The sequence below is a fragment of the Hemitrygon akajei genome, chromosome 8 (genome assembly GCF_048418815.1).
Source record: "Hemitrygon akajei chromosome 8, sHemAka1.3, whole genome shotgun sequence".
In the NCBI taxonomy this organism is placed as follows: Eukaryota; Metazoa; Chordata; class Chondrichthyes; order Myliobatiformes; family Dasyatidae; genus Hemitrygon; species Hemitrygon akajei.
This window is the reverse complement of record NC_133131.1, coordinates 87,133,711-87,147,770: the sequence shown is the minus strand read 5'-3', so window position 1 is coordinate 87,147,770 and position 14,060 is coordinate 87,133,711. Positions and strand designations below refer to the sequence as shown.

General features: G+C 40.4%; 1 protein-coding gene across 2 annotated transcripts in view; it reads right to left on the bottom strand.

Annotated features, from left to right (window-relative positions):
* The window catches only part of dgkb (diacylglycerol kinase, beta), a 768,700-nt gene that overhangs the window by 394,906 nt on the left and 359,734 nt on the right, over positions 1-14,060 (bottom strand). For both annotated transcript variants that reach the window (XM_073054135.1, XM_073054136.1), the window contains one exon: positions 11,828-11,944. In XM_073054135.1, the coding sequence (XP_072910236.1) occupies positions 11,828-11,944 (117 nt within the window). The remainder of the gene's footprint in view (positions 1-11,827; positions 11,945-14,060) is intronic.

The window sequence follows — 14,060 nt, the reverse complement described above, 5'->3', positions numbered from 1 at the left end:
AAGTAAAATATAGATTATACATTCAGGTAGTGTAATCCAAGTATGGACATGAACCTCAGGATCCCTTTGTGCCTCAATGCTACTTCTCCTTTCATTTGACCTCCCAAAGTGCAAGACCTCCCACTTAAATTTCACCTGGCACTTCCCTGCCCAAATCTGTAACTGGTTTATATTCTGCTATTTTCCTTAATAGTCCTTTACAACATTCATAACTTCATTAGTTGTTATCTGCCAAATTGCTATTGCACATTGTTGGATCCAAGTGTTTAATTCCTAGATTAGACTGTTTAATTGTTATTTTCTTTGCAGTTTGACAATTAATTATCTGATCGTATTTTAAATACTTTTTGTATGTTATGCTAGTTTAATATGCCTCCAGTGATTATACAATGTATAACTCTGGAAAGCTCTGGAAGCTTCTTTGTTCTGTTTTAAATAAATAAGTGTGTTCTCCTTGGTTAACTTGGTACTGCAGTAGTCAAATAAGTATTCATAGTCTCTTATCTCTAAATTTGAATGGAATTTTCCTTATCTCAATAGTATAAGAATAGTTGTTTTATGCTAGGCACCATTTTTAACTTCTCTCTCTCTTACCACTTTCTGTTTCAATATCTCTTTGTTCTATCAACTCTTAATAAAACAATCATGAAGCAACAAGTTTCATGCCTCTTTCTTGACTTCGAAAAGATCAGTGGATTATAACATCAGAATCTGACAAGTGGCGTAATTGGCAGGATTTCCGGGTTTGGAACTTGGAGAAATCGTCCAGTCGAAGTAGAATGTTTAGCGCTGCATATGTTCCGAATCGTTGTTCAAAATTAGTTTGGGTTGGGAGTTAGGAGTGAGGAGCTACTATCTGTAAAAAAAAAGCAACACAACCCCGTAGAGCCACGTGCAAAACCAAGAGCGCGTAGATTAAATACACAAGCCGGTAGAGCATCAAAATTTAAATTCATGCAAACAGTGAAGCATGGATAAAATGATAATGGATTTGTGCAGTCCAGTGGAGAACGTGAGAAAAACTTAAACAAATGCAAGCTAGCAGTGTTTGGGAGAAAATGATTAAGTTCAGGTTGCAGGACAACCTGTTAAAATTCTGAGATTGCAGTCAAAGCAATAAAAGATATTATGAAGTAAGAATGAATCAAAGCAATGGCCAAAGTCATGAAATGAACTACAGAATCTCCATTTACATGTGAGCAGATAACTGAGGGTTTGAGCTCCTACTTGAATAAAACATTCTGGTTTGATGAAGTTAATGAGAAAATCCAGAAGAATGATACCATCAATCTTGGAACTAATGACACTTGGCTTCTAGATGATATTATGAAAGTATAGGATAAGACCCAAGAAATGGCTGCTACTGATTTAGATTGAAGAACACATGGTTGGTTTGATCAAATGTGTGAGTGGTTGAAAGAGCTAACAGTTGAGGAAAGTCTTACTAATCGAAAGAAACATGAAGCTTTTGATAAGCTACAAAAACAGCATGATAGAGACAGTAAAAAGTCCAATGAGCAAATCTTTGCATTAACCAGACAAGTGAAAAAACATATTAAAATTGATGTGCATTGCAGAGTTTCAAAGCAAACTCAATGTATGAAAGCACAGCCATGACTTCAAGTGGACGTTTGCCAAAAGAATTACAGCTCACATTGAACAGTCTCCCTATACAGCGCCACCATCCAAACTTCAGAGATTTACAGTTTACATTTGACTGACACTGAGAGAGTATTAGCTGAACTCCAAAGAATTACAGGATGGACATGATATGGACTCTACAGCCACCCCTAGTGACTTAAGTGAGAATGGCAGTGATGAATTAATAAGTTTTACAGCTATGTCACAGCTTACTCCAATAAAGACCAAAGGAGTGAAGACACAGGGGAATGAAAATAAAACCATTGCTAATTAATGTACTGAAAAGCTAGTGGCAGATCCATCAACTATTACTCAACCACTGAAGGAGAGTAAGTACTCGGACAACCTGTGACTCCTAATGAAGAACAACTGAAAGTGCTTCAAACTTTAACGGTGACATTATGTACTGCACCTGCATTAAGAGTCCCAGATACAGGTAAGCCATTTACCATGCATGTCAACAAAAAACACATGATGGTCGCCCCAATTGTGAATTCTGTGTTACCGACAAACAAGCGTTCAATATATTCGAGATGTGCAGGCTCAGGGCTCTCCACAGGAAAAGTGGTTCTGGATGGAAGATGGTGGGAAGTTACATAATGATGGAGTATGGAGATATGACAATAGATATAGAATTGTGGCCCCAACTATTCTGATTCCTTATCTGACACATTGAAGTACAAAAGATAATTGATAGATCCTCGTATTGGTAGTGGAATCCAAAACTCAGGGCACAAAGTCGACAAGCATTTGAAAGATGTATAACATGCCAGAAAACGAATCCTGGAGCAAAGGATAAGCTACCTAATTAAGTGCTCCTGCCCCACCTGGCCCATTTTTACACTTACAAGTGGAGCACAGTTCTTTACCAAAGTATCAGGGATACTCAGTCCAGTGGTAACAGTGGACACGTTTTCAAGTTGGGTGGAAACTACTCCAGCAGTGAAAACCACTGTCACTCATACAGCAAAAATTCTGATCAAAGACTACATTCCGAGATGAGGATTGCCACGTCACATTGACTCTGACCAAGGGTCACATGACCCACCCTGTACGACTGAGGCAAAGATTGCAATCACAGGTGAATTATTACTAGTCCCTGTACTCCAAGCAGCAGGACAGAATTATCAGCCCAGGTAGAATGAACAGGGAGTTACAGAGATGTGCACGGGATGATACCCTAAGCACAAGAGCAGGAGCTGGAACAACCAGAGTGTGAGAATGAATTCTCACTCAGGTGAAAGGGAGATTTTAACCAGATGCGGATGATAAGGGCTTTGACATGAACTAAAAGCCACTTTCTCTTCACCAGGCATTGTTCAAAGTGACGAACAGCCTGGAAAGGAGATCATAAAAACACAAGATTCTCAAATGCTGGAAATCCAGAGCAACACATACAAAAAGCTGGAGGCACCTAGCAGGTCAGGCAGCATATATGGGAAGGAATAAACAGTCAACTCTTCAGGTGGAGCCTGTTCATTAGTACTGGAATGGAAGGGGAAAGAAGCCAGAATAAAAAGGTTGGGGGAAAGAGAAGGACTACAAGTTAGAAGGTAATAACTGAAGCCAGGTGGGTGGGGGCAGGCATGAAATGAGAAGCTGGGAGGTGATAGTTGGAGAGAGTAGAGAGCTGAAGAAGATGGAAACAGAAAGGAGACAGAACCATGCAAGAAAGGGAAGGAGGAGGGGCATCAGGGGGAAGTGATAGGCAGATGAGGTGAGGAGAAGAGGTAACAAGGGAGCTAGAGAGGGGAATGGAAGAAGAGGGAAGGGAGAAGGGAAAAAATTACCAGAATTTAGAGGAATTGATGTTCATGCCATCAAGTTGGAGGTTACTGTAATGGAATATGAGGTGTTGCTCCTCCCGCCTAAGATTAGCCTTATCGTATTCATCATAGCAGTAGAGGAGCATGTCAGAATGGGAAGGGGGATTGGAATTAAAATGATTGACCGCTTGGATATCCTGCTTGTTACAGATGGAGGGAAGCTGCTTGGCAAAGTGGCCCCCAATCTACATCAGGAGGTCCATTGCACCATTGCAGAGGAGGTCACATTGGGAGCACCAGATTCTGTAGGCAGCCCCAAAAGATCTGCTGGTGAATTGTTGCCTCACCTGGAAGTACTGTTTGGGGTTTTGAATAGAGGGTGAGGGAGGAGATGAGTGAGCAGGTGAAACACTTCTTCCAGTTGTATGGTAAGTGCCTGGAGGGATGAATGGACAAGGGATTCACAGAGGGAGTGGTCACTGCAGAAAGGGGAAAGTGGAGGAAAGTAGATAAAGGCATGTTTGGTGGTAGGTTCCATTCAACATGGTGAACTTTGTGAAAAAGGATGTGCTGGATGTGGAGGCCAATGGGGTGGTAGGTAAGGGCAAAGGAACTCTATCCCCGTTAAGGCCGCAGGAAAATGGGGTGAGCTGGATGGCTGGGAAGTGGAGGAGATGTGGTAAGGGTAGCATCAATCAGACCCATCTTGTATTCTGACTGATGCCAGTATTGCTACCCAATCAACAACTATATCATCAAGAAGAACTTAAATATATAAAAGACACCAAAGATCATAAACTTTCCACAGAAAGTATCAAAAAATGACATAAGAATGAAGACGACAAATTAGGAAGGGTGATGATAAACTTATTCAAAGAGGAGGTTTGACAGAGCCTACTGAAGAATGAAAAAGAGAGATTGATGGCAGACATTCCGGGTCTTTAAGGCTCAGGCCTTGGCCTCCAAATGAGGAGAGCAGGCAGTGGGAAAGTGGCGAAGATATAGAAACATGGAAAACCTACAGCACAATACAGGCCTTTCAGCCCACAGAGTTGTGCCGAGCATGTCCCTACTTTCGAAATTACTGGGGTTACCCAGAGCCCTCTATTTTTCTAAGCTCCATGTACCTATCCAAAAGTCTCATAAAAGATCTTATCGTATCCGCCTCCACCACTGTTGCCGGCAGCCCATTCCACACACTCACCACTCTCTGAGTAAAAAACATGACACCTGACATCTCCTTTGTACCTACTCCCAAGCACCTTAAACCTGTGTCCTCTTGTGGCAGCTATTTCAGCCCCAGGAAAAAGCCTCTGACTATCCACATGATCAATGACTCTCATCATCTTATACACTAAAAGACACTCCCTTTTTGGAACAGCTGTTGTCCAGAGCACCCAGAGGAGACACACATGGTTGCAGGAAAAACAAACAAACTCCACAAAGATAGCACTGCTTGCTTGAATTGAATCTGGGTCACCGTAGCTGGGAGACAGAGCTCCTTTGCCAAAAATGACCAGCTAAGTTGAAATCAGTTCATTCAAGGCAGGCTGAGTATGCTGGGGGCTTTCCTTGACTTTTTAGTTCCACTTTACCAAATACATTTACCAAATTGGACATCACAGAAGAATGCTGTATTGTTTATTTTGAAAATATTATTATTAAGCAATTGTTCACAGATAGAGCCTACTTTGCCCCATCTGAATTAATATGCGTCAGAAATTAATCAAATCAATAAAAGCAGTCTTGGGGGTTATTAGTATCAATTGAAAAGATTATCTTTGAGCTAATGATACACTGTTTTGAACTTAACTAGAATCTTTGGGAGCTAAATTGAGACAGGTGGAACATATTATTTAAGGTGCTACCTATGCAAATGAGAATCAGCTTTGAAGTCCACATTAAATGCATATAATTTGTATGGATGCTACACAAAATATTATCTTAGTAAAGTAAGTTTCAAAGAATTAGCTATCAGAAACTGTTAACACAAGAAGAACTAACATGGTCATGCAAATTGATGGCCATATTCTATTTTTATTCTATATTCCAAATTTTTCCTAACACAGCCAAGCATAAAATGAAAAATCTAATCACTCTTATCCACAACTAGTATTATTTAAAGTGATCTCAAACCACTTACATCTTTAATTTCTTACTTGTTTCTAAATTGTCACACTATTATTGGTCCTGGATGAGCAGAAATTTTCTCAGAAAATATTACAAAGACTGAAACTGTCAATAATCCCTGTCACCAACTTTGCGGTGTCAATAACAATGTTGCAAATTCACGTGCAACACAATGAACAGAGTATGCATTGCAAATGCCATTGCTGTTGCATATCCTGATTAAATTCTAATATTTCTGGATTGCTGTTCTAATATCACTCACAGTTTGCCAATAAGAGAATTCTAGCAGGTGATATGAAAAGCAGCTTCATTTGACTTGACTGCATTTTTAACCAACCTTGTTCAAGATTCCAGCCTGAGGGTATAATTATTTTTGTGTGTATTGACATGCCCTCCTATTGTTTTAAATGAGGGAACAGTAATGGAGTGAATCTACAGTGCAAATTACTGTTAACTTCCATCAGCACTTCCATAATTATCCATCGCAATGTCAGACTATGCCCTGCTGAATGGTAGATTACAGACCAGGACCCTACCTAACAGTAAAAGCTATTCTGTGAAGCTTTTTAACAAAAGTCTGAATGTTTTTCTGCTTGTCAATATTGCAAAGTAAAGTTCCACTGCTGTTCCGTGGTGTCAAAGTACATGAAAAATAACCAAAGTCGTTGTTAAGTAGAACTTGAAAAAGCCCCTACGAAGTTTATTACCCTGAATGCCTAGGAAAGAAGCAACACACACAAAATGCTGGTGGGGCCAGGCAGCATCTAAAGGAAGAAGTAGAGTCCACGTTTCGGGCCAAGACCCTTTGTCAGGACTAACTGAAAGAAGATATAGTAAGAGATTTGAAAGTGGGAAGGGGAGGGGGAGATCTGAAATGATAGAAGACAGGAGGGGGAGGGATGAAGCTAAGGGCTGGAAAGTTGGCCACATATTTTAATTCCACGTCCCATTCCCATTCTGATATGTCAATCCATGGCCTCCTCTACTGTCAAGGTGAAGCCACACTCAGGTTAGAAGAACAACACCTTATATTCCGTCTGGGTAGCCTCCAACCTGATGGCATGAACATTGATTTCTCTAACTTCCGTTAATGCCCCTCCTCCCCTTCTTATCCCTTTCACTTATTTATTTATTTATTTATTCATTCATTCATTCCCCTTTTTTCTCTCTCTGTCCCTCTCACAATCACTCCTTGCCTGTTCTCCACCTCGCCCTTCTCCAGCCCTGTATCCCTTTTGCCAATCAGCTTTCCAGCTCTTAGCTTCATCCCTCCCCCTCCTGTCTTCTCCTATCATTTTGGATCTCCCCTTCCCCCTCTCACTTTCAAATCTCTTACTATCTCTTCTTTCAGTTAGCCTTGACAAAGGGTCTCGGCCCGAAACGTCGACTGTACTTCTTCCTGTTGATGCTGCCTGGCCTGCTGTGTTCCACCAACATTTTGTGTTCGTTGCTTGAATTTCCAGCATCTGCAGGTTATCTCGTGGTCATGACTTGGAAAGAAGTATCCTTTACAGAAACTGGAGACCACATTGAAGATAAAAAAAAAAGTAATATGGCCCCAAAACAGTGCTCTGCAATTTAAAAAGAAATTATGAATTTGTTCTTACCTGATCTGATCTCAGTCTGGCCATTATATTTCTGTCAGTGTTCCTCATAATTTTTATTCCCTATACACCAAAAATATGTCTATCTCAACATGAATATATTCAATGAATTGGCATCTGCAGCTCTCTAGGGAAGAGAATTAAAAATTCAGAGTAAAATAAAATCTCATTTCCAATTTAAAGGGATAACTCCATTATTCTGAAATGATGTTTCCTATTCTAGGTTTTCTCACAATTGTAAACATCCTATCAGCATCCAGCATATCAACATCCTTCAAAATATTAGATGCTTTGATAAGCTCACCCTATTCTTCTAAACTATCATGTATGGACAAAATCTTGCTCAGACTCTCTGCAAGAAATTACCTCTTCATCCCAGAAAAGCAACCCAGTAAATTTTCTCTGAATCATCTCAACAACACTTATATCCATTGTTTAGTAAGTTTCACCAATGACTAACACAAATTTATCAAAGTATTGCCACAATCCTGATTGATAAGTTACAGAACCTGTACCTCTGTACTTTGTTCTACAAATGGATCCTCGATTTTCTAACTGGAAGACCACAATGTGTGCAAATTGGTTATAATATCTTCTCCTCACTGATTATCAACAATGGTGCACCTCAGGGTGTGTGCTTAGCCCACTGCTTTACTCTCTATATACCTATATACATAACTGTGTGGCTAAGCATAGCTCAAATACCATCTATAAATTTGCTGATGATACAACCATTGTTGGTAGAATCTCAGATGGTGACGAGAGGGCATACAGGAGTAGATATACCAACTAGTGGAGTGCTGTCACAGCAACAACCTTGCACTCAGTGTCAGTAAGATGAAAGAGCTGATTGTGGACTTCAAGAAGGGTAAGACAAAGGAACACGTATCAATCCTCATAGAGGGATCAGAAGTGGAGAGAGTAAGCAGTTTCAAGTTCCTGGGTGTCAAGATCTCTGAGGAGCTAACCTGGTCCCAACATATTGATGCAGCTATAAAGAAGGCAAGACAGCGACTATACTTCATTAGGAGCTTGAAGAGATATGGTGTGTTGAGAAAAACACTCAAAAGCTACTATAGATGTACTGTGGAGTGCATTCTGATAGGCTGCATCACTGACTTGTATAAGACATAAATTTAGTTAGCTCCATCCTGGGTATAAGCTTACAAAGTACCCAGGACATCTTCAAGGAACAGTGTCTCAGAAAGGTAGCATCCATTATTAAGGATCCCCCACACCCAGGGTGTGCCCTTTTCTCACTGTTACCATCAGGTAGGAGGTACAGAAGCTTGAAGGCACACACTCAGTGATTCAGGAACAGATTCTTCCCCTCTGCCATCTGATTTCTAAATGGACATTGAACCCATCAACACTACCTCACCTTTTTAATATATATTATTTGTTTCTGCATGATTTTTCATCTATTTAATATACATACACTGTAATTAATTTACTTATCTATTTATTTTTACTTTTTTTTCTTCTATATTATGTATCACATTGAACTGCTGCTGCTAAGTTAACAAATTTCATGAAACATACCAATGATAATAAATCTGATTCTGATTCTGACCTCTCTAACTTTGGAATCCACCTCTCTTTGCAAGAAAGACCAACCGTTGATGTGCCTTCCTGGTAACCTTGTGACTTTGTCTGTTTCACCAATGACCAGGTGCTGTGTCTCACCATGGCCGATGTGACGAAAACTCTATGCAGGTTCAACCCACGGAAGGCTGCTGGACCAGACAATATTCCTGGTAGAGTGCTCAGAGGATGTGCAGACCAGCTGGCAGATGTTCTCACTGACATCTTCAACATCTCCAAGCAGCACTGTCATCTCAATGTACTTCAAGGCCGCCACCATTGTCTCCATGCCGAAGAAGTCTTCAGTGTCCTGCCTCAATGACTACCGTCCCGTTGCACTCACATCCATCATTATGAAGTGTTTCGAGAGGCTCATCATGAGGCATATCGACCCTGCTACCCCACTCACTGGACCCCTTGCAGTTTGCATATTGTCCCAACCGCTCAACAGACGACACCATCGCCACCACCCTCCACCTGGCCCTCACCCACCTGGACAAAAAAGACACGTATGCTCGAATGCTGTTCATAGATTTCAGTTCAGCATTCAACACAATCATTCCTCAGCACCTGACTGGAAAGCTGAAACTGCTGGGTCTGAACACCTCCCTCTGCAACTGGATCCTAGACTTCCTGACTGGGAGACCTCAGTCAGTCCGGATTGGGAGCAGCATCTCCAATACCATCACACTGAGCACAGGGGCCCCCCCAGGGCTGTGTGCTCAGTCCACTGCTGTTCACTCTGCTGCCCACGACTGTACAGCTCGAATCACATCATCAAGTTCGCCGATGACATGACCGTGGTGGGTCCCATCAGCAAGAACGATGAGTTAGCATACAGAGAGGAGATGCAGCAGCTAACGGACTGGTGCAGAGCCAACAAACTGTCTCTGAATGTAAACAAAACAAAAGAGATGGTTGTTGACTTCAGGAGAGCACGGAATGATCACTCTCCACTGAACATTGATGGTTCCTCGGTAGAGATCGTTAAGAGCATCAAATTTCTTGGGTGTTCACCTAGCGGAGGATCTCACCTGGTCCCTCAACACCAGCTCCATAGCAAAGAAAGCTCAGCAGCATCTCTACTTTCTGTGAAGGCTGAGAAAAGTCCATCTCCCACCCCCCATCCTCATCACATTCTACAGAGGTTGTATTGAGAGCATCCTGAGCAACTGCATTACTGCCCGGTTTGGGAATTGCACCATCTCGGATTGCAAGACTCTGCAGTGGATAGTGAGGTCAGCTGAGAAGATTATCATGGTCTCTCTTCCTGCCATTACAGACATTTACACCACACGCTGCACCCGCAAAGCAAACAGCATTGGGAAGGACCCCAAGCACCCCTCATACAAACTCTTCTCCCCCCTGCCATCTGGCAAAAGCTACCAAAGCATTCAGGCTCTCACGACCAGACTGTGTAACAGTTTCTTCCCCCAAGCCATCAGACTCCTCAATACCCAGAGTCTAGGCTGACATCTACATTATTTATTATTATGTTGAAATTTGTCCTCTACTGTGCCTATTGTCTTGTTTGTTAATTATTTATTTATTTATTAATTATTGTACTGCCCTACACTGTTTTGTGCACTTTATGTAGTCCTGTGTATGTCTGTAGTCTAGTGTAGCCTTGAGTTGTCTCACTTAGTCTAGTGTAGTTTTGTGTTGTTTCATGTAGCACCATGGTCCTGGAGGAATGTTGTTTCATTTTTACTGTGTACTGTACCAGCAGGTTATGGTCAAAATGACAATAAAAAGTGACTTGACTTGACTTGACTGGACTTTGAGATTACCCAAGCCACTATGAAACTCAGCAGTTTGTTATCTCTCTTTCTTTTGTCCCATCACCATTTTATTACAGTATTGTAAGCCATTTTTCTAATGTGACACCATAATTAAACTTCTTAGTTAAACTACAGATGGATCATGCTTCTTGTAGGGTCTGTTTCTCAAATAAATACATCTTATAGGAGAATTCATAATTCCCATCTTAAAATATCTAAATACTCTGTATATGATATCTCTCATTTTATTCTTTTATTTTGTAGTTTTCCTTGGAAAGATTGCCTTTACAATTACCTTTCCTTTTAAGACACTAGTTTTATACCTAAATTTCTCACTCTCAAATTGAATATGAAATTCTATCATATCATCCTCTTTCCCAGAGAATCCTAAGATAACCTAAAATAATCTATTCTCTGGTTGCCTTGACAAGAAACTGTCCAAGTAAATGTTATGAACTTGTTTTCAAAGCATCTGTATCTTTGCAAGTTGATTGGCCAAATCTACTGGGGTGGAACAGGCTCTGGGCCTTCAGCTACCTGGGTTCAATCCTGATTTCTGGTGATGTCTATGTGAAGTTTGCACGTCTATTCTGCGACTGTAACTTTTCCCCACAGCTCCAGTTTTCTCCCAAAGACTTGCTGCTTGGTGAGCTGATTGACCAGTCTACATTAGCCTTGAGTGATGATGGAAATGTAAAGAGAATAAAATGAATTCCGTGCACAATTTCATAAATGGGTGCTTGATTGTTGGTTGAGTCTTATTCAATCAAAGGGCATATTTATAAGCTATGATTTCAGATCAAGATTGCTGCAGTACATAATATTGCAATATTGCTTGCAAATCCTTTGTGAATTATACTTTTTCTTAAGGCTGGGAACACAATATTCCAGGGTACTTATCATAAGAATATGCAGAAGTGTAAAAGAAAATGTGCTGACTCTGTTAACAGAACATGTGATTAGCATGGTAGGAAGAAATCATTTTGGCTCAGAAGATTCTATGTTGCTCTATATTAAGGAGCCCCATTGACTTCTGTCTCTTCAATTTCTTATCCGTATCCAAACTCATTCAGTATCTGGACTTCCCAATGGCCTTGCACTTTCTCTTCAACTTTTTGAATTTTCCCCTCCAGTGATCCTTCCCTCCCACTACAACAGTATATTGCATTCTCATGAGGGCATCAAGAACACCTCCCATTTGAACTGATCCTGTTCAAGATCATGAACTGGCATTGTTGAAAGATTGCACTTTCCAAGTTTTTGCCTTCTTTTATATCCAGAAGCAATAGAATGACGATTTTCCAGATTGTTGATAACGCACCTGCAAACCCTGCCCATCAACAGTGACAGAGTTAGCTCGTTGTATCTTGGTGCGCTCCTCTGACTTCTTTGTTTGCAAGGAATTGTCGTCTCTTCTTTTCACAGTTGTTTGCCTATCCTGGAATTCAAACAAAATGGAAACTTTAGTTAAGCTCTCATTTCTCAAAAACATAATAACATATTCTAAGAGATCGTATTTACACATGGCATCGCCTACCATCATTTTAGCAAAAGTTGCAGTTTTTCAACCAAAATGATGGCAAACGATCAGAACAAAACCTTAATAACTATTTAGTCCAATAATGTCCAACCAGGAGCCAGGTCTGTTGTCCTATGGTTTCTTTAACATCAATGAAAAATTTTACAAATTTCATGACATATGCCGGTGGTATTAAATCTGATTCTGATTCTGAAGATGTTTCTGATACACAAGATGGGAACTGAGAACCGTAGGAAGGAGTCCTCTATATATTCAAATTATTCTAAACCATACTCACATTCTTGTTGTTACTAACAGAACATAACTCATTTGTATAAATAACGGCACTGGAAACACCTTTCGTTTCTCTGTATGTTTAGGCTCTGTATGATAGGTCCCAAATTATCATCTCCCTGAACACTAACTTGTGGACATTATGGCAGGTCTGACAGGCCTCTGTACCAACATTTTCAGGACATTTCCAAGACCAACTGCCTGAAATTCCAGAGCTTATTCATTACTACCCCGGATGTGTGTGTGTGCTGGTGGGTGGGGATTGTGAATCAAGGATGCCCGCTCTATGCAAGAGCCAATTCACAACATTCAGAAAACAAAATGCACCATCTTTAAGAGTCTAAAATGGCTCACTATTTTGGCCTAAAGTGTAAAGCCTAACTCCAGTCTGCACCTTTTGACACTGGGTATTTAGGGTCCATATAACAACATAGAAGGAAGCTACTCAGTCCATTGAAGCCACACTGGTTTCCAGCAGAATAATCCCATCAGTCTAGGGTAAATTTTACAGTATATAAGAAACTTGTCCGCACACCTTCAGGATGTGTGAGAAAATTAGAGCATCTGGGGTAAACCCATGTAGTCACAAATTCTGAACTGACAGCGCCTGCATTCAGAATCAAACATGGATCCCTGTAGAAAAAGTCAGTAAAATTTACGGCTGTACATTTCTAAGTGCATAATAGTTTAGAAAATACGAACTCCTATTAACAGTACTTGAGTTGATAGTACTTGAATCCTGCTAAAGGGTCTCGCCCGAAATGTCGGCTGCACTCTTCCATAGATGCTGCCTGGCCTGCTGAGTTCTTCCAGCATTTTGCTTCGAATTCCAGCATCTGAAGAGTTCCTCTTGTTTGTGATTGAGTTGTTAACATCTTTGTTCAAGGATGCAAGTTCACATTTTGCCATGGAGAGCTGAGCTTAATTAATGTATGGTAATGATCCACTTCAAGCATTGAAGCAACACTGTCAGAACTATTGACCTCAGATGGGATGTTTAAGCTGAGGCCCTGTTTTTGCCCTTTTAGCTGGCTGCAAAATATAGTAAGCCACAAATTTGAAGAGGAAAATGTGAACTATCCGCAGTGTCCTGTCCGATGTTTATTTGTAAACCATCATAATTATCACTTATTTGTAGGAGCTTAATGTGTGCAAATTCTCTGCTGTATTATTTTAAAGTCACTATACTTCAAGAAAACTTAACCAACTGTAACAAAAATTTAACAGAACTTATAGCCTTACTTTCCAAGTTTGGGAATTTGCATTTATCTTATAAAAGTGGTCCTTCAACCAGCTGATAATGTATTTGAATCCAACCACACCAAGCTATGAATTTGCATGAATTCTGAGTGGGCTAGATTTGGCAAAACCACAAGGAGGATTTAACTTCAAATTTTAGCCTAACATTCATGAAACATGAAACTCTTGTCTGGACAAGATAACTGGATCCAGCCAGAAATTGCAAACATGTTACTGTTTAGCTAAGCCCCATATTGTTGTTAGTTTGGGACCAACATCTAAATGATATGTAAGATTACTTATGAAAGACAAAATTTTATCCTAACCTTTAATTAAATCCAGGATAATCATTTGCAATACCCAATATTCTGATCTGAGACTCAACAGGCTCAGACTTTACAAAACCTATGATTTCTTTAGCAGAAACTTCAAACAAAATAATTCAGCAGCTACTTATTCTCTCTTTGTTTGCTATCTTTGGCCAGGCCTATGAAAACTATTA